Source organism: Osmerus eperlanus, chromosome 9 (genome assembly GCF_963692335.1).
Source record: "Osmerus eperlanus chromosome 9, fOsmEpe2.1, whole genome shotgun sequence".
Taxonomy (NCBI): Eukaryota; Metazoa; Chordata; class Actinopteri; order Osmeriformes; family Osmeridae; genus Osmerus; species Osmerus eperlanus.
The window spans coordinates 17,442,095-17,463,941 of NC_085026.1; the positions used below are offsets into that span (position 1 = coordinate 17,442,095).

The 21,847-nt window shown below is 45.4% G+C and overlaps 1 protein-coding gene across 1 annotated transcript in view; it reads left to right on the forward strand.

The window, feature by feature from the left end:
- Positions 1–4,708: 4,708 nt before the first annotated feature.
- The window catches only part of esrrb (estrogen-related receptor beta), a 47,649-nt gene continuing 30,510 nt past the window's right edge, over positions 4,709–21,847 (forward strand). Inside the window, exons 1-3 of the mRNA XM_062470003.1 lie at positions 4,709–5,099; positions 9,282–9,350; positions 18,678–19,087. Coding sequence (XP_062325987.1) covers positions 5,050–5,099; positions 9,282–9,350; positions 18,678–19,087 — 529 coding nt within the window. The 5' untranslated portion in view covers positions 4,709–5,049. The remainder of the gene's footprint in view (positions 5,100–9,281; positions 9,351–18,677; positions 19,088–21,847) is intronic.

The window sequence follows — 21,847 nt, forward strand, 5'->3', positions numbered from 1 at the left end:
ATTAATTTAATTATTAGTGTTTCATAGATTTTAGACTGGGCTTAAAAAACTTTTCATCTTTTGACATGAGTTAATCCATTAAGAATATGAATGAAATCATTTCCATATGGCGCTTTGATGACAGGGTGTAGGTAGTATATATGTGCAGCTCTGCTTTTGGTAGAGACATGTCTGTAATTTGTACAGTTTATGAATTACAATATATTATAGATATATAAATATATAAACTGGCCTTCCTCTATTCTCAGTGGTCAAGTTGTGAGATGGTGCTCCCTCTAGTGGTTACTGCTGATAGGTTTCTCAGTAGTGTCCCCGACCTCAAAGATGCATGACCAGGTAAGGCTATGTACTGAATGGTAAATTGAACATAAAAAAATAATTGTATTATACATGGCAATCAAATAGTTGTATTAAATACGCTATAACTTGTAAAAATAACTTTGAAAACTTTTGTTTCAAAATGTCTCGCACGAGAGTCACCAAGTTTTTAACACTATGGACTGAGACGCTTGCTGTAAAGGGACATCCTGAAAATATGATATGCATCTATGAAATAGGATATTCTTTCCTATTACACAGCTAAACACACTTCCTGAGAATCCGACACAATTTGTAAGCTGCTATGTGATACTGTTGCGACGCTGCTCTCATTCTGCTACAGACGCGACGCTACTATTGTCTTGTTATTTATTCATCAACAGTGGAATCCGACCGACCTTTTCCAGAACTACAGTGGTATTCAAGATTTGTACCGCGTGTCAACTGTCTCTGCTGTTTTCTTGCTGAAGATTTAAACTAACCCAGCCACACGTTGCTGTTAATGGACTCTGTTAGGGAGGGGGAGAGCGCGAATATTCAGTGGCACTTATCCAAATTATCCCCGACTTTTTCTCCGTAACTGCTGCAGTAAAGGTCAGTAATGGCTTCAAACAGCTGCATAGGCACCTAGGTCTTCAACGCTGGTGTAGCCGCGAGGGATGGAGTGAGGACACATGCTGGAGGAGGAGTTGATAGCGGGGCTGTCGTATGTGAAACAGCACATTCAGAATCACATTGGTGAGAGCTCCTACCTGAAGACACCACTCCTACGCAGTTGCACCTGGGGGATTTGATATGACCTATCTTTGTAAGGTAGACTTCTCTCAACCTTACTTTTCCTCCTGCATTGTTTTGACTGGGCCTTTTTTGAGCCTAGACTGCTGGCAAGCTTAGCCAACCGCTCTGAGTTTGTTTTAAGTGTTTTTCTTAACTAAACATGGTTACCGTTTTAATGTTTTAAGTGAAGTTAAAGAATTTAGACTAATCCCTGCGTTTTTGGTTTGCCAAGTTTTGTTCCCGCTATACTTGAATGCGGTCTCATGCACATTCATACTGTAAAGATAGGTGTAGAAAATCTGACAATTATTTAGTATGATGAGTATATTTCTTTGTATTGATTGTGGTGCTGAAAGAGCCATAATTTGGGGCTGGCTGTTTTGAAAGAAAGACTTAATCAATGATGCTGAAATTTAAATCAACTTGAAGTGCGTCGCACGCGCTCGGTAGGCATAATGACAAACAGGAACGTGTGAGCGAGGGAGGGCAACTCTCCAAACGGTCAACAAGCTTGCTGCCCTCTGTTGTATTCCTAGGCAAATTTCCATTAAACTCACAATTCAGATAACTAGTTTATTGAGTATGGTAATGTCAAGTTTTTTTCCTCTCACTCAAATTAACAACGGTAAACGTGTTGTCATGGAGTCTATCCTTCCCACTACCGCAGGCTATAACGAATCCCGGAAAGGCCCTTGCTCTCACGTGCAGTGATGCACTAGCTTCTACCGTCTGTCCAGGTGGGTGCAATGAACCACTAATTAGTCGACACCAATTAGGTCATTTCATGTTAAAATGTGAAACGTTTTTACTTCCACAAATCCACAGTGTAGCAAAATCCTAACCAAGCACAATAATTTGATCTGGCAAATGTTATCTTTATAATCTAAAATCCCCTTAATAACCTCTGTCACCGTCATCAAAGAAGTAAAATAACAGCCATACAATAGGACACAATAAATAGATCTTAAGAGATAAATTTTCCTATAATATTACTTCAGTTAGTCTACATATAATCAACACAATATGTGCCATATGTATTGTGTTAAGAATCATTGTTGTTACTGTTATTCCCCCTCTTAATTTCTCTTTCTACCTAAACTTTAAGATCCTTCCACCTTCCCACAGTAACTACACACGCACAAACCCTTAAAAACACACCCAGGTATAGTTTACACACACAAACTATTTAGCACACTAACGTACACAAAAACTTAGAGGTATGTCTTGTAAATATGTTGTATGCCAATAGATTTGCGACATACTATTTTGATCTGTGTGAAGGAATCATGGCATGTTGTGTACTACTGTATAATTTTGTATCGTAATTCTGTTATCACATTTACTCTCCTCGTGATTAACTGTGTGCCTTCTGCAGGTCTATCTTTTTGTATCAGATTTCCCAATGTCAAATCAGCTGCCACGAGCAGTAAGGTTTTCATAATACAGCTCATAAGGGGTGACGATATGACCAGCCTAGCTTTCATGACTGAGAGGACACTGCAACACACTGTAATATCACCCTAAAAGCTCTGCAAGTAATACATCCTAGAGACACTTGAGAATGCAAGTGAATGAAGTGTTATCTTCCTAAAAGAGACCGTGCTCTCTGAATCCCAGTGTGTTCTCTTTGTAGTTGTGCAGAGTAAACTAGATATACTGAATGAGAGGGGTTTTACTGAGAGAATCTAAACAGTGACCTACTGTGGCCCTCTTGATAAGTATTCAAGTATTCAAGAGGTCGATCCTTTCTTTCCTTGACCAAATCAGTTGAATTAAATATTTATTTTTCTTTTAATCCAGTGTTTGAGCCATTAGATTACATATTAGTTTTGAGAAGTAATCAGTATGACTAGTAAGACTAGTTTGATGCTACTTCAGTAAAACGATAGGCCTGTGTACTGTAGGGTGGTCTTCAAAGTCTGTCTTTCTTTTCTTTGACATATCATGTTGATTTGTATGTTTTACTGAGTTAGTCGGATGTTGACTACATTAAAAGGAAATTATGTTATGTTTTTATCAGAAGAGTAATTTATGTGGATTTTATTCCTCTTTACTTCATGAGCTTGTAATTTTACCTTAAACAAGCTGTGCCGTTGACTTATACAAGATTGTATATTACAATGTTAGTTCATTGACTGCGTCATTTTATATATTTTATAAGACCGGATGTTTTACCCGTGCAGCTCTGAAAGAGATGTTGCTGAACATCAATAGGCCTGTGATGATCAACAGGGATTGCGTGATGTTTTTGCATCGATTATGGAAACGTGAGCCGATGAATAGAGATGGATTAATCTCCAGAGGGAATACCAACACGAGCAGCAGAGGGACATTCCTGTTTCCCCTCTAACAGACTGTTTTAGTACAAGAAAAAGAAGGCTACCATTATCCACCTCTCTCTCTCTCTCTCTCTGTGTTATCTACAGTACTGGTAGAGGGGGTCCTCATTTCCCATAGTGCTCACTGGCACAATCTTGTTTTAGTAATAGTAGACATCTTTTTAGCCTCGGCCCTCTCCTAGCTTAGTTTGAACGATGTGGGCGAGTTGGTCTGTTCCAAGTGTCAGCTCTTTTGTGACCGCTCTTTTCTCTTTTAAGATGCCATGGTGAGCTTTGCTCTTATAATATGGGGATACTGTAACATGGAGACCCTCATTGACTGTGAAATGGTATCTGCATTCTCTGCATTCCTCCTGAGCTTGATCAACAGCGAAACACAGGCAGGTTTAAATCTGGGGGCAGAGAAGACAGGGCTGGATTTTCCGCTGCTTTAGAAGCTGATGTGCTCCCACAGTTTGACTCATGACTCGAGATCATCTCTCACAGGTGGTGAAAGATTCACAATAGTCCTTCACATGCAGCACTCACAAACGAGGCTCGCTACTCAACTCAATAAATACGTTTACAGTCCTAGATTGTTTAAAAGTTGTCTTGCGTGTTGGAACTGATTCAGTTCAAAAGCAACTTCGCTTCATGTTTTGGTTAAAAAGCACCACTTGTCAAGTATTTGTTTTGAGATTGCTGAAAGAATTAATAAGTTCTCTATTAATAAATAGAGTAGCGCATTGAATCTTGTTTTATAACAAGTACAAATTCAATCACTGAGGAGTTTTCTCATTACGGGCCCAAACCATTACTTCAATAAAAAATAAAGCCAAACATTTTGTGCGTACATTTTTAATCTGGGCAGTAAAATATTCAGCTTTCACAAAAACATTTTTATTTTATTTTGCAGCAGAATATGAAGTATAAAACTATCTGTGTGCATATGCTGCGTAATGGGGTTTATCTGTCCTCTCTTGTAATAGTAAGCTTGTGTATGTGTGTTAAGCATGTGTGTGTTTTGTGTGTGGTGGAGTGCGCTATTGAACGAACGAATGTTCAGATCCCTCCTCCCCCGTTCTCTCTGCCGGCCTGTAGCTTTAAGTCCTGCCCCTCGGAGCCAGCCAACAGCAGCTGTTCCATATTCATCAAGCCCTCGAGTCTTAAAGAGCCCTATCCTAACCATGGAAAGAGTCATTCCTCCCGCTTGCTCTCTCACGCTCTCTCCATCTTAGCGCTCATCCTCCACTGCCTGCGCTTCTCTCTCTCTTTTACCCCTCACTCTGTCTCTCTCTCTCTCTCTCTCTCTCTCTCTCTCTCTCTCTCTCTCTCTCTCTCTCTCTCTCTCTCTCTCTCTCTCTCTCTCTCTCTCCGGCACACACGTTCTCTTACATACACACACTCACATACACTCAGACACACATACGCTCTCTCACACTCACGCGGATGCACACCCACCCACACCCTCTCACATCATCAAGGTTCGGCGTACCTGTGCAAGCGGGGGGGGGTGGCAGTGCTGGAGGTGTTTGTTGTCTCTGAGGAAACTGGGCTGGCATTTTGGGGCAGAAGCAAGTCTCAGTTGTCGTTTATTTCTTCTTCCGCTCATTCCTGGAATGCTAAATCTGGACTGATGGACATTTCAGAACTTTGTCTGCCAGACCCTCTCAGCTATCATAACCAGTAGGTGCATCTCTTTACTTCACCCCTTCTTTTAGCCCTGTTCTTCTTCTGTGCTATTGGATGTATTTTTTCTTCCTTCCTTTCTTTGTCTTGCTTCTCTTTATTATTATTATTTTTAATAATATATAAAAAATTTTTTTGAACAGATGTTTTTGTTCTCTTCACAAAGGACCTGCAGAGCTAGGAGCTAAACTTTTTTTTCTGCCTTAGTGAAGATGCTGTGAGCTTCTGCTGGCTCTGTATTCCTCATACACACACACACACACACACTCTTAACACACAATCACACACTCTTAACATGCGCACACACACACTCTCAACACACACACACTATCCAGCTCCCTCTTTATTGCTTTTCCGCGTGTATTGGGGGCTATTCAGTCTCGGTGTCAGTGTGATATAGTGATACAGTGTAACGCAACAGGGCAGGTGTACTGATGAGACTGTGTTGATAGGGGGATGCATGGTGGCCCATTGTAGACGCGTGACACTATTCACGTTTCATTAAAAGCATGGCTGATCAATTAAGGGTGCCTGTTTGCCATGCGTGTGTGTTATTCCTAAAGCATTTGGGTTGCGTGTCCTGTTGGGTTAGGGGGTTGCTGAGCGATGGCATTGTTCCCAGCCAGGGCCACCCTGGGAGGATGACAATACGTTTAAGGAGATTAGATTAAAGCGAATTCACAGAATTGGACAGGGTGAATTCCGCGCTGCAGTGTGTACCTTGAGAAAGACGAGCCCACGGATCAGTCACCTCTGTCCTAGACCAGAGCACGGGAGACAAGCTGCCCACGGGCAAAATGTAAACTTACTTCCTGTAACACGCGCCGTCAATGTGGACCTCTCATTATATGCACTGTAGACTCCCGATGCTGTGACACACTGTTTCAACTCAAGAGTGTTCTGTGTTGATCTGCACTGTTGACAGAGAAAGTCAGAGTTTTTTTTAAACAGGCTTTGGGTCAAACAGATTTTAAACCGTATTTCTATCGTTTCTCTACTCAGTGTTTTCTTATTTATATTTTAGGGAGAGAGACAGAGTACTACAAAAATAACCAATAAATAGCTCATATTGATATTAACTAACAGTAACTTAATATCTATTTTTGCTTTTGTATACATGGACATATAATACTCACAAATTGAATCTTGAGTGGTAGTGTTGTAGTTTTTATTATAAAAATGTTTGCTGCCTGTGTAAGAAGAAAAACTTTAAATGAAAATATTATTTAAGGCTGTTGTGATTTAAATCTGATCACACAAATATCAAATGAGATGAAACTATTTTTATCTTCTCTAGGTGTATAATGAAAAGGTCCCATGAATTTATACTGACATTTGAATTGTTGAGCAGTATAGATTTCCTCCCTGTATAGTATTTCAAAGTGCTTCAAGCACAGGGCTCCTCAATAGAATAGTGCAGAGCGATGGAAAAGGAAACAGACTTTGTCAGCATGGATTTAAAGACTTTCGGTATTTATTGGGATTAGGTTGTAGGCTAATTATTGTACATTTCGAGACAAGACAATGTTGTGAACTCATTACCTACCAAGGTGCGCATGTTGTAATCTCCTTAGTTTTTCCCGGTAATCTGGATTACAAAGGTTCAATACATCTCTGCCATTTACACCTCCAGTTAACAGTTGACCAAGGAGCATTCAATTGTTTATCAAACTAATTACTGATGATTCTCTCAGGTCCTTCTTTGATAAATGTTTGTCATCCAAAGTATATTTTGTGTATTCTTGTGTACATTCTACTGTACATTGATTAAACAAGTTACAAGTGATGTGTAATAGATGCATTGAGAGTAGAGTTCCTTCATGAACATTTTTTACTATATATTTTAAGTGGCCATTTAAAATGGGTATTTTTGTCACACCTATGACAAATGATCCATGAGCTCTCTCCAAATCTGTGTTCAGTGTTAGTTGTCATATCATCATAAAATCATACATGAAAACTAATGTTTCATTTATGTATTTGTATGTTTATTTCCCAAAACCTCTCTATATATATATATATATATATATATATATATATATACACAATATAATACTCTGCTAATATTTGTATTAGAAGAGTGAACAGCATGTTATAATATTTTGAATAATTGACCAATTAGGTTTTGCTTCACATTAGTTCTACAGAAGTTGTGCTTATAAAAATCTTATCACATAGTGTTTAGTGACATTAAGTGTAACATTTACATTGTTTTAAAGATGAAATATGAAATGAGTTGGTCCTCAGCAAAAATGTACATTGTTGTCATAGGAAGCAAAGGAGAAAGAAAACACATTATAAATAAAAGCTGACAATATTGGTAATACCATTAACTGTATACATTAAACAATTTATACATATAAATATATATATTACAAAAAAAATGTATGTTTTTTAACTCACACCAATATTTGATCACAAAATGTAGAACATTTTGAAACAGTGTATTTGGCATATTTCTGATATACACTTAATAACATTTTCACAACAACAGCTGTTATGTGAATTCTAATGTAAAATAAAAAAAATTCTGATAGTTACTCCAACGTTTATTGTAAAACATTAAAAACAACAATCAAATGTTATTGTATTTTGTGGGGGTCAGTGTGTATAACTATTGCAATGAATGCCTTTTTGTCAGTAGTAGTAAATTAATATTGTTTCATAAAGACAGAAAAGAGAGATAAAGCATCTAAAAATAAAAATTAAATCACAAACCAACAATGGTAAATTTACAACAACTAAATCCAATCCAATTGATTCGACACAAGAAGACGTTTTACGTTTCCTCTAGGGCCTCTAGTAAAACAAAACGGTGTTAAATACTTGAGACACTGTGCATGGAACCTCCTCGGCAGTGGCTCTGTGTGTCCCCGTCTGCGAGGACAGGATCTCCTGCTCCCTGTCTGGGCTGGAGGGAGGGTGCTCCGTACAGAGGGTTTGGGAGGTGCACGTCCTCCGTGTAATTAGCACAGCACTGATGTGGAATCGGCACAGTATGGAGTGTATAGACCTGGGGGGGGGTGGCTGTCGTTGCCTCGGAATAGGATTAAAACACTGACAGTCTTTATCTCAGATGATTTACCACGATATCTTATAGTTTATTTGTATGTGAGCTGGAGAACTCAGAGCAAGGGGCTGAGTTACTGTATAAAGGATGACTTTGCGTCTCTTTTTCTTTTATTTTTTAAGACTCCTTTGTTCGCATCTATATCACACCTGCTTTGTGTTTCCTTGTCCGTGTCATGGGGGTTGTGTGTTCAGCCTGGGCTCTCGCTCACTGGAGCCCGCTGGGCTGCAATGTCACTCAGTGTCGTCTCTTTCAGCACGGGAGAGGAAGCGAGGGTCTGGCAGGCTCGTTGCTGCCGTGCCTCTCTGACATCAGCCAATGCTGAGGACTGTCAGTTTAGGTTCATGTGCGCTGGCTTGCAAACACACACCCTGAAAGGTAGAGAATCCAGACTCGTCTTCTCTCTGTGCCTGAAATGTCCTGTCAACACCCATGTTTAGCCATGCCATATTCTAAATGTCCAGTTTGCCTTTATGAAATTAGAGCTTTTTAATGTATTTGTAGAATGGTGGCAGTCTGCTCACTGTGATGAATTAGATTCAAATTAGTTTTACTTCATTCCCAGGTTGCTGCTTCAGGTTCGGAAAACGCGCGTCTCAAAATTCCTCCCCTTTTTCCCCTCCTCTCTTCGTTCTTATTAGGTTTTTGAAAACAAGGCGAGGGAATTGCATTAGTGTATCTTAAGTTAAAAGCTCTTTGCTCTTTGACCAAGTGTTTCAGTGTTATTGGGTTAATCAGATTTTTGCTGTCTTCATGGAGATGGTATCACAGTGGGGTTGGCGGGTAACCCAAGCAGCCCTGCTCAGACACCACCCAGATGGGATCAGCTTACGGTAATTTGGTTTCAGAATACATTACCAAAAGAGGCTTCTGGCCGAGAACGGCCGGCCCGTGTACAGCCTGTGGCCGCAGTGGCCGGGGCCTCCCAGAGCCCCCCCCGCCGGCCCACAGCCCCCGGCTGGCCCAGAGCCCCCCCGCCGGCCCAGAGCCCCCCGCTGGCCCACAGCACTTAACGGGAGGTGTCGGGACATGTATGCCTTTCAAAGAAAACCTAATGTTTTAAATTCAATTTGTCACCCAATTCTAAATGCATCTCCTTGTACCAACAGGGCTTCGTTGTCCAATTCATTAGGGCGATTACTCAGTCCCCTGGCCACACTGGAGCCTTCCCATTTCTGGTAAGCCCTGCATATGAGTATCATTTCTTTCACTGTAAATATGTCACTCCGATGAGGGCCGACCAGGGAGAGAGCATCTCTCCGGGGCATCTAGGGATGCACTGGCATTCCCATTCTGCATCTCTCTCTCTCTGTCTCTCTCTCTCTGTCTCTCTATCTCTGTCTCTCTATCTCTGTCTCTCTATCTCAATGTTTGTAGTGTTTAGCTGTCTGCACAAACTTGTTCTTTTCAAACAGCATTTCCTTTACCCACTCCTGTGTAGCAGCACCCTGTATTCTCTGGTCAAAATGTGTACTGGTCGACTAGGTTTGACAGAATGTTAATGTTGGAGAGTAGAGAAAATCCAGAACTAGGTTGCAGTGTTCTGAGTTCCAGAATGTTTGTTTGATAACCAGGCAATCTCAGAGATGTCTGTGTGCTGTGATGCTTGGATACACTGTGTAGACATTAATAGGTACAGCAAATGAAAAAGTGAAATGTTTTCCCCTCATCAGTGATTTAAACATCTTTGTTTATATTTCACATTCATTCACCGCATTTATTCACTCAAGGGGCTTGCGCCATCGCCTCCGATAAACACACCGCCCACAGCATGCTAGGGGAAGTCAGTGCTGAAGATGTTTTATTTTAGAAGAGGTGACTCAGAAGAACTTGTGCAGTGTCAGGCCTGTCCAGTGTCCTGTGATTAGCTCCCACTATTTCCCAACATCCTCCTGCTCTGAAACCACCAACCTTCACCACAGGCGTCCATCTTGCTTTTCGCCACGGTAACCTTGAACACCTTCGCCGCAGTGTGAGAATTTGTTTAAAAATAACCAGGTCCATTAGAGTGGGAGGATAATGCGGCCTGTGTGGATGCTCTCCGCACCGTGGCAGGGAAGTGCTATCACTGATACGGTGTGTCAGCATTTCTTCCTGTTGCTCCAACACCGAAAGGCCCCTCTTCATTTACACACACACACACACACACACACACACACACACACACACACACACACAACCAGACAGAGAGAGATTTGAGTCAGGGTCAGAACATCTTTAGATTTGTTCAAGCTGATGAGAAGAAGAAGCTGTAATAAAATATTGATTATTATTATTATTATTGTCACCCGTTCTGTGATTGTAAAGTGGAAAATAACTCAGTAGTTACGGATGAGTCGGACCTGAGTTTCTGTGTCCAGTTCTTTCTCAGTCTGGTTGGTGTCCTGACAGACCTGAGGGGTAGTGACCACTCAGGTGCTTTAAGGAAGGGAAAATGCAGAGTCCGCTAATTTATACTTGGTAAGGAGCGTGGCGTGGAGTGGGTGGCTACACCGGTGTTTATCAGGGTATGTTATTGGTATTGAGCGCCCCATCGTTTGAAGGTTATGTTTTGGAGCAGTAATTGAAATGCAAAATAACGTTAGGATCGATGGTTAGCTCTGTTTATTTATGAAATCAATATTGAAACCGTCCGTCACAATAGCACCTCTGATTCCTACTGACGGGTTAACCAAGTAGGAGGCGCTGTGTTAGGCCTGGCCAGACACACGCTTTTGACCTGACAGCCTCGCGCCACACGCCCGCCCACACACACGGTGGGGGTGGGGCCGTCTGGCTAGTTTGGAGCAAGGCCTTCTGGGTAGCAAAGACACGTCTGCTGTTAAGTGACAGTTTTGTGGTGTGTATCAACTCTGCTGGTGTTAAGAGTTCAGGAGTTGACTCTGGGGTAAGTTCAGTCAAGTATCGGCTGTGATGCGATCGTGTGTGTTGACTCCAGTGGACCACTGGTAGGTGTGTCTTTCAGAGAGAATGATGCTTGTTCCTAGTTTGCCTAGAGAGACTAGTCCTGATGAGTAACCATCATTCAAAGTCATTCAGGAGGGAGGGGGGTGGGCTGTTGGTCGCTCTCTTGCCTGCCTCGGCACGTTGACTGGGCACATGTCGGCTATCGACGCGTTCGTGTCCTGAGGCCTTTGTCAATAAGCTCTGCTGTCACTTTGCAAAATGGAAGCGAATGTTAGCGTTCTTCCGTTAACAACAACGTAGTAAAAAAAAGGATTATGTATTTGTGCCACAGACAGAGAGGGATGTTTTTTACATGTTCTCGTCCTCAGTTTGTCATCTGCCGTTTCCTGTCGTCCGTCTCCAGGAAGGTTACAGCGTCCATTTAATTTCTTTGTTTTAATTCAATGTCAAGGTGCTATCTTCTCCACGTAAATCAGAGTCCATTATACGGGCGCTCTGTCCATCCGCCGGTGCTGTGCTGACCCAGGAGTGTCTGTAAACCAGAGTGCATTATAATGTAAATCTTTATTCATTCCTCTGCTGAGAGAAGCTTCTCTGAAGCCATATCGGGAATGTCATACCAGGGACATGGGGGTACATGCTGTAGAGGGGACTGGGAGAGGACAGGGAGAGAGCACATGTGGACAGGGGATGGGAAGAGAGAAGAGACAGGGAGAAGGGACCCCACAGGGATTGTTGGGCTACCTCATCAAACTAAACAAATATTTAAACGTCTCCCCAATTTCATATGACCATCGATCTGTAGAGATGTTTTTTTTTACCCATTATTGTCATTTTCATTTGGTTGTGTGTGTGTGCGCGCATGTGTACGTTTGCCTTTCCTGTGTTTATGCGTTTGTGTCTATCCACGCTAACCGGTGCAAAACGTTAGTTGTCGAACCTGCCAGTTATACGTCCCCCCCCCCTGTGTGGGGCTGTCAGCCCCCCCCTGTGTGGGGCTGTCAGCAGAGCAGGCAGGGACGAGATGCATGTTTAGATTGCCCCTCAAGGAGATGCTCCCATTCAGGAAATATCCCCAAACTTTAATTATCCCTGAATAGTGTGGTGCAGGACCCAGCCGTATAAATCAGTCAGGGGCTCCTGGCTTTTTACTATCAGCAGTATTTATGGGGGATGAGGGGAGGTGGTGGAGAAGACACAGTAAAGAGATGGTCCGCTGGGAGGTCCAGCACATCTCCACACCCATCAGGAGGAGGGTTTCTGCGCTACAGACTGCTGTGGACCAATCCCACTAGACGAAGACCGCTGTGGACCAATCCCACTAGACGAAGACCGCTGTGGACCACTCACACTAAACAGAGACACGGTTGTGATTGGTGTCTGTCCGGACATTGTTAACCAGGACATATTTTTCTAAGGTGTTTTGTCAGTGATGGATTATTTAATCAAATTTACTGCACGGTCGATTCTTCACCAAACACTAGTTTTTGATAATACTCTGTTCTCTACTAGTACACACTGATAGTGATGCTAGTGACAGCTAGCAGGTGGAGGTCCCAGTAGCTTTGTGTGCACCAGTAGCATGTCCATGCTGTGCCTGAGCCTGAGCCTGGACTAACATTTACACATTTGATCGCAAATAAATTGTCACGGGCACCTGAGAAATCTGCAAATTTCAGACAGTTAAGTTTTTACTCGTATATTTGTGTGCGTGTTTTTCCTGTGCATGTGTGTATAAGTGTGTGTGTGTTGCTCTGGTGAAGAGTGTAATTTATGAGTGGGGGAAGAGGGGCTCTTTGTTTAAAGCAGGTAGAGTTTCCCCCTAAACATGGACAGTCTATCAGAGGAAGATTAATGAAGTAATTTCATGCATGGCTCCTTGCCTCTACCCCCCCCCCCACACACACACACACACACACACACATCCCAGCCGTACTCCAAGTCACTGTGTCTAAACCCAGGATTTACATTGGCCTGTGTTAAATGGCCTTAACCCTTTACAATAATACTTCTCTCTGTTGGTAGTAAACACACACACATGGCCGAATACATGCAACCCTAATATGGTAGTTTCACACACAATAGAAACTGTTTACTCATTATTGCCTCCCATAGTCTTTGTCTTTTTAATTCTGTTTACTCCTCTCAACATGTCTATTTTTAAATGTGATAACTGAAGTCTATCTACCGTACAGAGTTACTATACTATTAGTAGACCTGCCTTTCAGGAGTGCTGTCTCTCTCTTTGCTCACCTGACCTGATGCAGTCAGTCGATATGAGAGTGAATGAGTTGAATACAGGTCACTGACCAGTGTGCTGTGGTCACTTGGAAGGTTGGTGATTGAAAAGGATGGAAGTCTTGATGAGTTCAGTTTGCCCACTGTGTTCCCAGCTGTCTCACTGTACTACTATCGTCTACAAAGGATAACATGCTCTTAGTGACGGGGTTGAAACCATTTATTTAGTTTTAAATAAAATGTTTATTCTTTTATCCATTTTATCCAAAGCGACGTGCAAATAATGCATTCTAGAAAGAACAGCAGTAGATGAAGGATCAGGTGTATCTACAGTCGACCTCATGTAATGTAAGGCCACTAATTATTTGAATTAAAAAAGCCACTATTCTATTTTCAAACTGTAGTTAAAATCCAGTGGACTGTAAATGTGTGCCACTGTAGGCGGGTGGTACAGTAAAACACAACCACTTTCCACAGACAGTACAGTGCTCTGAGCGGTGCCTGCTGGGAGCCAGCCTGCTGCTAAACACAGCAGCTGTTAACCCTTCACCCTCCCCAACTAGGTAAGCTTACTCCCAAACAGGATATTCAGCCGTTTAAACCCGATCCTCATCGTTCAGGCTCGTTTCCAGGGACCCCAGCCTCCCTCCTGCCTCTTCAGACGGCCTCGTCAGACTCGAGGCAGCCTGGAGGGAGGAGGGCCTACTTGTCTGTTTTCCTGCCATCATCGTCAAGCAGGAAGGAAGCGCCGGGCCGGGCTGGGGATCGATAGATGTGATCTGCGTCTTGCCTCTGGAACGCGAGGCTCATGTTTTCGTAGTGAGTGAGCTCATGGCTTTATAAAGACTACAGTGACATCGCTGTGGAACAGCTAAATTTAATCCTCTGCTGGAGACTGAACATCTTAATTGCCCGGGCCGCTCGCAGCCAGGTCCTGGTGGTAACCCTGCACCAGGACGGGCCTACGGACTATCGATCTAGCCGTGGCCCTCGCCTTTCCATCGGCACGCACAGACAGCACTCTCTCCCTCAAACCATGCCGTCTCTCTCTCTCTCTCTCTCTCTCTCTCTCGGTTCTCTCTCTCGGTTCTCTCTCTCTCGGTTCTCTCTCTCTCGGTTCTCTCTCTCTCGGTTCTCTCTCTCTCGGTTCTGTCTGTCTCCTCTCTTTGTTTTCTTCTGTAGATCCGCACATCATAAATCTCTGTCAGCCCCTCACCAAGCGTCCCTCCCCCTCCTCCCCTGCCCCTTGTCCCCTCCTCACCTCCCCCTCCTCCCCTCCCCCTTGTCCCCTCCCCCCTCCTCACCTCCTCCCCTCTCTCCTCCCCTCCCCCTTGTCCCCTCCCTCTCCCCTCCCCCCTCCTCCTCTCTGCTTAGAGCGCGACTAATGAATGAGAAGGTCCAGAATTAGGAGCATCTCTCAGACTCTCACATTAGAGTGGAGTCTGTGGGGACCCTTCCACACACACACACGATTTGCTCCCATATTCCCTTGATGGTCATTGACCTAAAACCAGTTATACAGAAAGGCGTCATCCATATTTCACACCGTTTGTCAGTGTGTCCGTTCCTCCCCCTCTCCCAGGAGCTAGTCTCCGTCCAGACACACACAAACACACACACACGGCATTAACATGACTCCGTGAGAAAACACTCCTGCAGTGAAGATTGTTTTGGTGTCTGATGTGTATTTTATATAAGTGTAGCTATGGTGCTGAGGGAGCAGCCAGGCCTCCCATCTGCAGACGGGCGCGGAGGTACGCGGGCGCGGTGAGGGGTGGCGGAGGCCCTGGAGGAGGGGTCAGCCAGGCAGCTGCTAGCGGGCCGGGGCACCAGGCACCGGCAGGCTGAGAGGGTCTGGCAGGAGCTAATTGAGTTCCTTCTCCCACGCTGACTCTGGGGCCAGTGGCTTATCAGGGACATCGCCTGGGGCCCTCCAGACAGATCTGCCCCCACTGGGGCATCTGATATCGCCATCACCCTGCCTGCGGATGTCATCCCCCCCCCTCAATCTCTCTCTCCCCGCTGCACTCTCTCTCGCCCCCTCTCTCTCCAATCCCCCCTTCTCTCTCTCTCTCTCTCTCTCTCTCTCTCTCTCTCTCTCTCTCTCTCTCTCTCTCTCTCTCTCTCTCTCTCTCTCTCTCTCTCCACTAGGACTGGGACGAGGTTGGCAAACGTTTTCGTTTTTTTTTCACGTTTTTTCAAACCGTGTTTTTGGCATCCCACATCACGGGGAGTCGCAACAAGGACTCTGTCTGAGTCCGGACTGAGCTTTCATCCCGGCCCTCGTGTGTCGGGCAGTGCGGTGCTAAGTGTGCAACAGGAAGCACGTTGGAGTGGTGTGTGATGGTGTTCTCCTGTACAGTACGAGGCATTAGCACCCCAGCCAGCAGAGCAGGAAACACTCAGATGGAATACCTACAAATTGGGCCAATTAGCTGCGTCCTCGTCACAGTGTCGGGTTCTGCCCCCGGAGAGAGACGAGGGGACTCGCTCTCCTCAGCTCCTCTCCCAGGGATCGTTAGGCCAACTAATCCAGGTCTCTGCTGCAGTGGAGGAATGATATTAGGGATCCAAAATGCTGTTAGGAGGGCCAGGTGGAATCAGATTAAAACCAAACTGCACAGTGTGCTTTTGCGGGCCCCATAACCCACCACTCAGCATGAATTCTGATCAGTACAAAGGGAACAAAAGGAGTAATAGAGGAAGAGAGAGAGAGGGAGGGAGAGATACTGTATCTCTGTCGTACAGTCCTCCTGTGGGCAGCCTGGCAGCAGAGAGAGAGAGAGGAGCTCGTACCCTGAGCGCGGGACAGAGCTATAGATTTCACAGTCGGTTCACCTCTGGGTTTCTTGTCCTGGATGTGCAGAACCCAAACTAATGAACACCCAGGCCCCATATTTTATTTATTATCCCAATTGATGCTGTCAAGGTATTTAAGACTCATAACTCATTTGACACATAATGGTATTTATAGATTTAATTTGGACCTGTCCCATTTGAGATCAAGAATATTTATAGAAATATTCAAGAAATGTTGATTAATATGCTGGGTTCAAATGGTTAGTATTCCTTCAGTGTCATTAATCAATATATTCCGTCTTGTTAAAAACATAAGCACAGCAGTACTATAATGTGTCATCGCAGAGTGAGTTAAGGGTATTCCAGCCAGCACATTTATTATAAATGACCAGATAGAGCTGGAGGAGAAACGGTTAAGACACTTATGCAATTATGCTAAGTGTCACCCTGGAGGCGACCTTTGAACCGGGGTTAAGCTTACTCTGAATTTGTGAAATAAAAGCTAAATGGAGCCATCGTCTCTGCTTACGTTTTAATATATCGCCTTTAATAAGCCGAGTGCAGGTGCCCTATCGCACAGGTGCATGTGCCATCTGAAACAGAACATAAAGCAGATGAATAGAGTCACACATCCATCTATGTGGATGCAATCTGCATTCATTATTAGGAGCAGGGAGTTAAGTGACAAAGTGAAATGAGCTCCACTTTTTCACATCCAGAGTGTTTCTGCAAGGACATGTACCCAAGATCTTTCAGTACAGAGATATTTCTTATTTTTAAGACGAGATTTCACTTTTGGCATCCTGGCTTTGACGTGTGGGGTTATAATTTTTATGGTTATTGTTTAACCGGTTTTTATAGTTACAGTGGAAAATACTGTAAATCGAGGACCATGGTTTCCAGTAAAATCGCGGTTCTGGGTTTTATATTGTGTACGCTCTATATTGAACAAAAACGAATCCTGGACTCTTCAGCCAGAGGGCTTATTCCACAAGGTCAACGGCTTTAACAGGGGGCATTATTTATTATTTTAGCAGTTAACCTTTTTGTGAATTTCCAGAGGTGTTGGGAACCTGGAGCAGCGATGAATATACATGACAGCAGGGAGGGAAACCCAGGAATGAGATTTAATTTGACTCGCTGACCCCCATCTCCACGGACCAGGAAGCCAGGGTGAGGAAAATAAGGTTGACCCCTGACCCCAGGGCCCGAACCCTGCCGGCACCCACCCTTACAATTAAATCAGCCAGAGAGAGAGAGACACAGAGAGAGATAGAGTAAGAGAGAGAGGGAGGGTGTCCGGCACGCAGACAGGCCCCTGCGTCCTCCCTGCCTCCTCCCTGCTCTCCAGCTTGCTGGGTTATCCATCCCACCGCTGTCCGTGGCCGAGAGACCCAGAGGAGAGCTCCCTCTCTCCTGCTGTGTTGACAGGAACCCGACATGTCAACAATGTAAACATCGCCATTAGTTGGCGATATGCTAATGGTGCTAATGTGCTACGGCAGAACCTGGGCTGTCTGTCTGCCACTCATCAGGTAACCCTGGTGTCTGAATTAGCATAAACCACGCCAGGCTCAATTTCAGTAATGTGGGCTGGCACTGGCGACCTTTCACCCCGCTGCTGGAGCCTAATGCAGAGGTGCCTGTGTGTGTGTGTGTGTGTGTGTGACCTCGCCCTAACCCTCACAGGTCGCCATGGCTACACAACCTCTCCGACACGGTGAGGTGATCTGCCCCTCCGGGTGCTCGGTCGGCCTCGCTCGCGGCGTCCCCCGTGGAGAGACCGTCTCCTGGCTGATGCCGGGCCGCTCTGTGCTGCGGCTGGACCCCCCCTGTTTGTTTGGGTTAGAGGGCGGAGCTGACACACTCGCCTGAATCTGTATGAAGGAGGAGATGCTGCAGTGTTAAAAGCTGCACGGTATCGACACAGCCAGAGGCAGCACTTAACTTTACTCACAGCACAACATTAGATAAGATGTAGTCCCAAATACCGTTATTAGGCAGACGGGGAGAAAGTCAATATCCTGCCAGGCTGTGTCGTCCTGCCTGCTGACTGGAGGAGAGCGGGAACACACTCCTCATCCTCTGTGTCACACACTGGCAGCTCACTTCTGCTTTACCAACGTATTTAAGGTGTTTGTGTGTGTGTGTGTGTGTGTGTGACACACATCAGAACATTCTGCAGCTGGTCGACTGTGAGGCTAATGAGGCGCTCCTCCCTCCTGGTTCATTTGTTCACGGGCAGGGTTAGGACACACTGTGGTGCTCACACACATACACACACACACACACACATACACACACATACACACACTGACTCACACACACACTCATACATACACACACACACACACAGACCTTTAATGCAGGGTTAAAGATTAAAACTATGGAGAAAAGGTCTGACACGCAGATGAAGAGAAATCTGTCTATCTAAAAAAATCCCTGCTTGTGACTTGTCAGTCTAAATTCCCTGCTAATGACCCTTTTCCCCTGTTGTCACTCCCTCTCCCCCTCCCCTCATCCTCCTTTCTCCCCTCCCCCTTACCTCCCCGCCCCCGCAGGTTACTGAATAGGATGGCTGCTGATGAACGTCACCTGCCGTCCAGCTGTGGGTCGTACATCAAGACGGAGCCGTCCAGCCCCTCGTCAGTCATCGACACGGTCAGCCACCACAGCCCCAGCGGCAACTCGGATGCCAGCGGAGGCTATGTCAGCACCATGAACAGCCACTCCAACGGCCTGGACTCCCCCCCCATGTTCACACCCGGCGGACTGGGGGCAGGCGCCTGCCGCAAGCGGTACGACGACTGCTCCAGCTCCATCATGGAGGACTCGCCCATTAAGTGCGAATACATGTTGAACTCCATCCCCAAGCGGCTGTGCCTGGTCTGTGGAGATATAGCGTCGGGGTATCACTACGGAGTGGCCTCCTGTGAGGCCTGCAAAGCCTTTTTTAAAAGGACGATACAAGGTAACTCCTTCCTTCTGCCCCCCCCCTGCAAACACGTAAACACACTTCATGCAAGAGAACCCCCCCCCCCACACACACACACACACACACACGTCCATGACCAAACACTAAAACACACTCCAAACAGGGAGGATACCCCTAAACCTGCTGAAACACGTAAACACTCTCAGGGTTAGGGGGTTGACCAACACTCTCACTGCGTTCCCCCCTCTCTCCCCAGTCAACAGCATTCCCCAAAGGATCTACACTGTCTCCATCCTGACCCTCTAACCTAGTCTCCCACTGCCCTAAACACACACACACACACACACACACGGTCACTGCACACTGCTTTGTTGCATGGACCTTTTATACTGTATTGTTTGAAAATAACTATACCTTATGTTATGCTTTCATTGATTGTACTGGAATTGTGAGGTGGGGAGGGGGAGGAGACTGTAGTGAGAGAGAATCACTTGCTGCCCTTGATGGTGACAGGCAGGCAGACGCATGCCCACATGTGGACATCTTCACATGGGGCAGGCTGGTAGTGAGAGACCAGGATGACATCATCAGCCAGGGTCAGGCTTGGCAAGGAGCAGTGATTGTGACATCATCAAGAGGGGTCAGATCTGGGTTGGGAGCGCTAGTACTGTTTGTTCAGATGCCTAGAGGGAGCGCAAAGTGTTTGGTTGATTATTCTCGTCCTCAGTGTGTGTGTGTGTGCGTGTGTGTGTGTGCCTGGGGACTAGATCTGCATGATGTATCGCAGGTTCCTGTTAGAGAGGTAATGACAGACCCCCTGTGGAGAGTGTCTCTGTTTGGCCCACATTCATCAGAGGATGCAGGAATGACTGAGCCGGTGAAATCCTGTAGCACGTGCTGAGAGCTCAGCCCGATCTGACCGGCAGCCGGAGGAACAGACACCATGCACAACGCCAACTCAAATAAGATCAAATAATAAAGTACTGTCAAATCTTGACCAGTATTTTATTAGTATAGCAGTAGAAGTAGTAGAATTCCTAAATAGCCACAGTAAAATTCTGTGAATTCGTGAGTTTATGAATTTGATTTTTAAGTTCAAGTTGAGGGTGTGATTGCAAAAGATGCCACAAGGAAAAACAACTGTCTGTCTGTGTTCTGTCAAGTGCAGACGGCCTACTAGTAGGTGTTTATTTAGCCTCCTCATCCTCTGTCAGCTTCAGTCTGTGTACCTTCTGCAGACAAACAAAAGCATTAGACGTCCCTGTTGACTGATGTTGCCATCCACAATCCTGTCTGTTGACAAAAGATGAACATATCCTCTCAAGCAACATCCAGTACTGCAGCTCGGCTTTGGTCCCATCGCTAAAAATACCAACGGCAGCACAAAGCAAACAGAACAGAGCCATCGGAGAAGAAAGAGATGTCTTAAGTGGAGCAACGACCCGAACAATTAAGAAAGAGGTGGATGAACGAGAAATGGAACAAAGTTTTTCCTTTTATTTCTGCTCCTTTCCTCTACTTTGCATTGTCAATTTGAAATCCCTCTCTTTTCTCCTCTTGGAGGGCTGCCTGTAATGGAGCTAATCTGCCGTCGTTTGTCCGAGCCACAGGAGTTTTGTCAATAACAATCAGCGTTTGGAAAGTGTAATTAAGGACGAGGCTTTTCATTAGGAGGAAGGGTGGGGGCCGTCTCCAGGGACGAGCCGGCCAATTAGAAACTCAGGCACGCGTCGCCGGGTAATTTCAGGGAAAGGGGGGGGGACAAAAACCCCAGGACTTCTTTAGATTGGAGAGGGACCCGACTGCTCTTTCAGAGGAGGAGAGGAGGAGAGGAGAGGCTTAATGGCATAATAATCAGACAGGGGTCCCAGCCACAGCAGCTGGGTGAAGGGGGGAGAAGGGGGGGGGGGGGGGGGAGGGCGCCGTCGGGACTTTTGGAGGGGAGGGAGGAGGAGGGAAGGGGGGGTGAAAGAATGGCAGGCAGGATGGGAAGCAGGGCTGAGGCGGTGATGGGAGGGATGGAGAGCCCTTGGAGGGAGAGGAGGGAGAGGAGAGAGAGAGAGGAGGAGGGAGAGGAGAGAGAGAGAGAGGAGGAGGGTGAGGAGGGAGAGGAGAGAGAGAGAGAGGAGGAGGGTGATGCGTGCGACAGCGTTGGCTAACGACCACAACAGAGGATGTGTCTCCATCCGTCCGTCACGCGGGCCTGAAGATAAAACCGGAGGAGCGGAGCGGGAACACAAGCCGCTTTATGTGGACGCTAGTTTAGGACCCGTCCTTGATATCAGCATCATCGTATCCCTATCCTGTGTGATAGACACAGAGCTTTATTTGTGTCTGTAGGGCAACATGCAAAGCGTATTGAGTTGCACATTTATCCAACAATACAGGGTACAGTGAAGCGGCAAGAACACTTTACCTACCCGGAAACATTTTAAAGAGTATTTCTGTTTGTCTGTCTGAGCTAGCTAGCTTTGTTCAGCTTTTCATCCACTTCCTTTCTCCCCTCCGCTTCCTGAGGTTGGGACTGGAACTGATTCCCCTTCCCGTACAACAAAAGCGGGATGGCAAATCCATCTTCTGTCACCTATTTGTCCAGTGAACTGCCCCCTGAACTCCTACCTGGAGATAGTTACATTAGTCAAGCCGAGGCCCAAATTACCGTCAACCTAGATCACCATCCATCCCAGAACCCCCTGCTCTCAGAGCTCCCTAATCGTACAGCCATCCTAGCAATACTCAAGCCCCAACAATCAAAAACATACATCTCTTATTGAACCTTATTTTCTTCCCATTTTG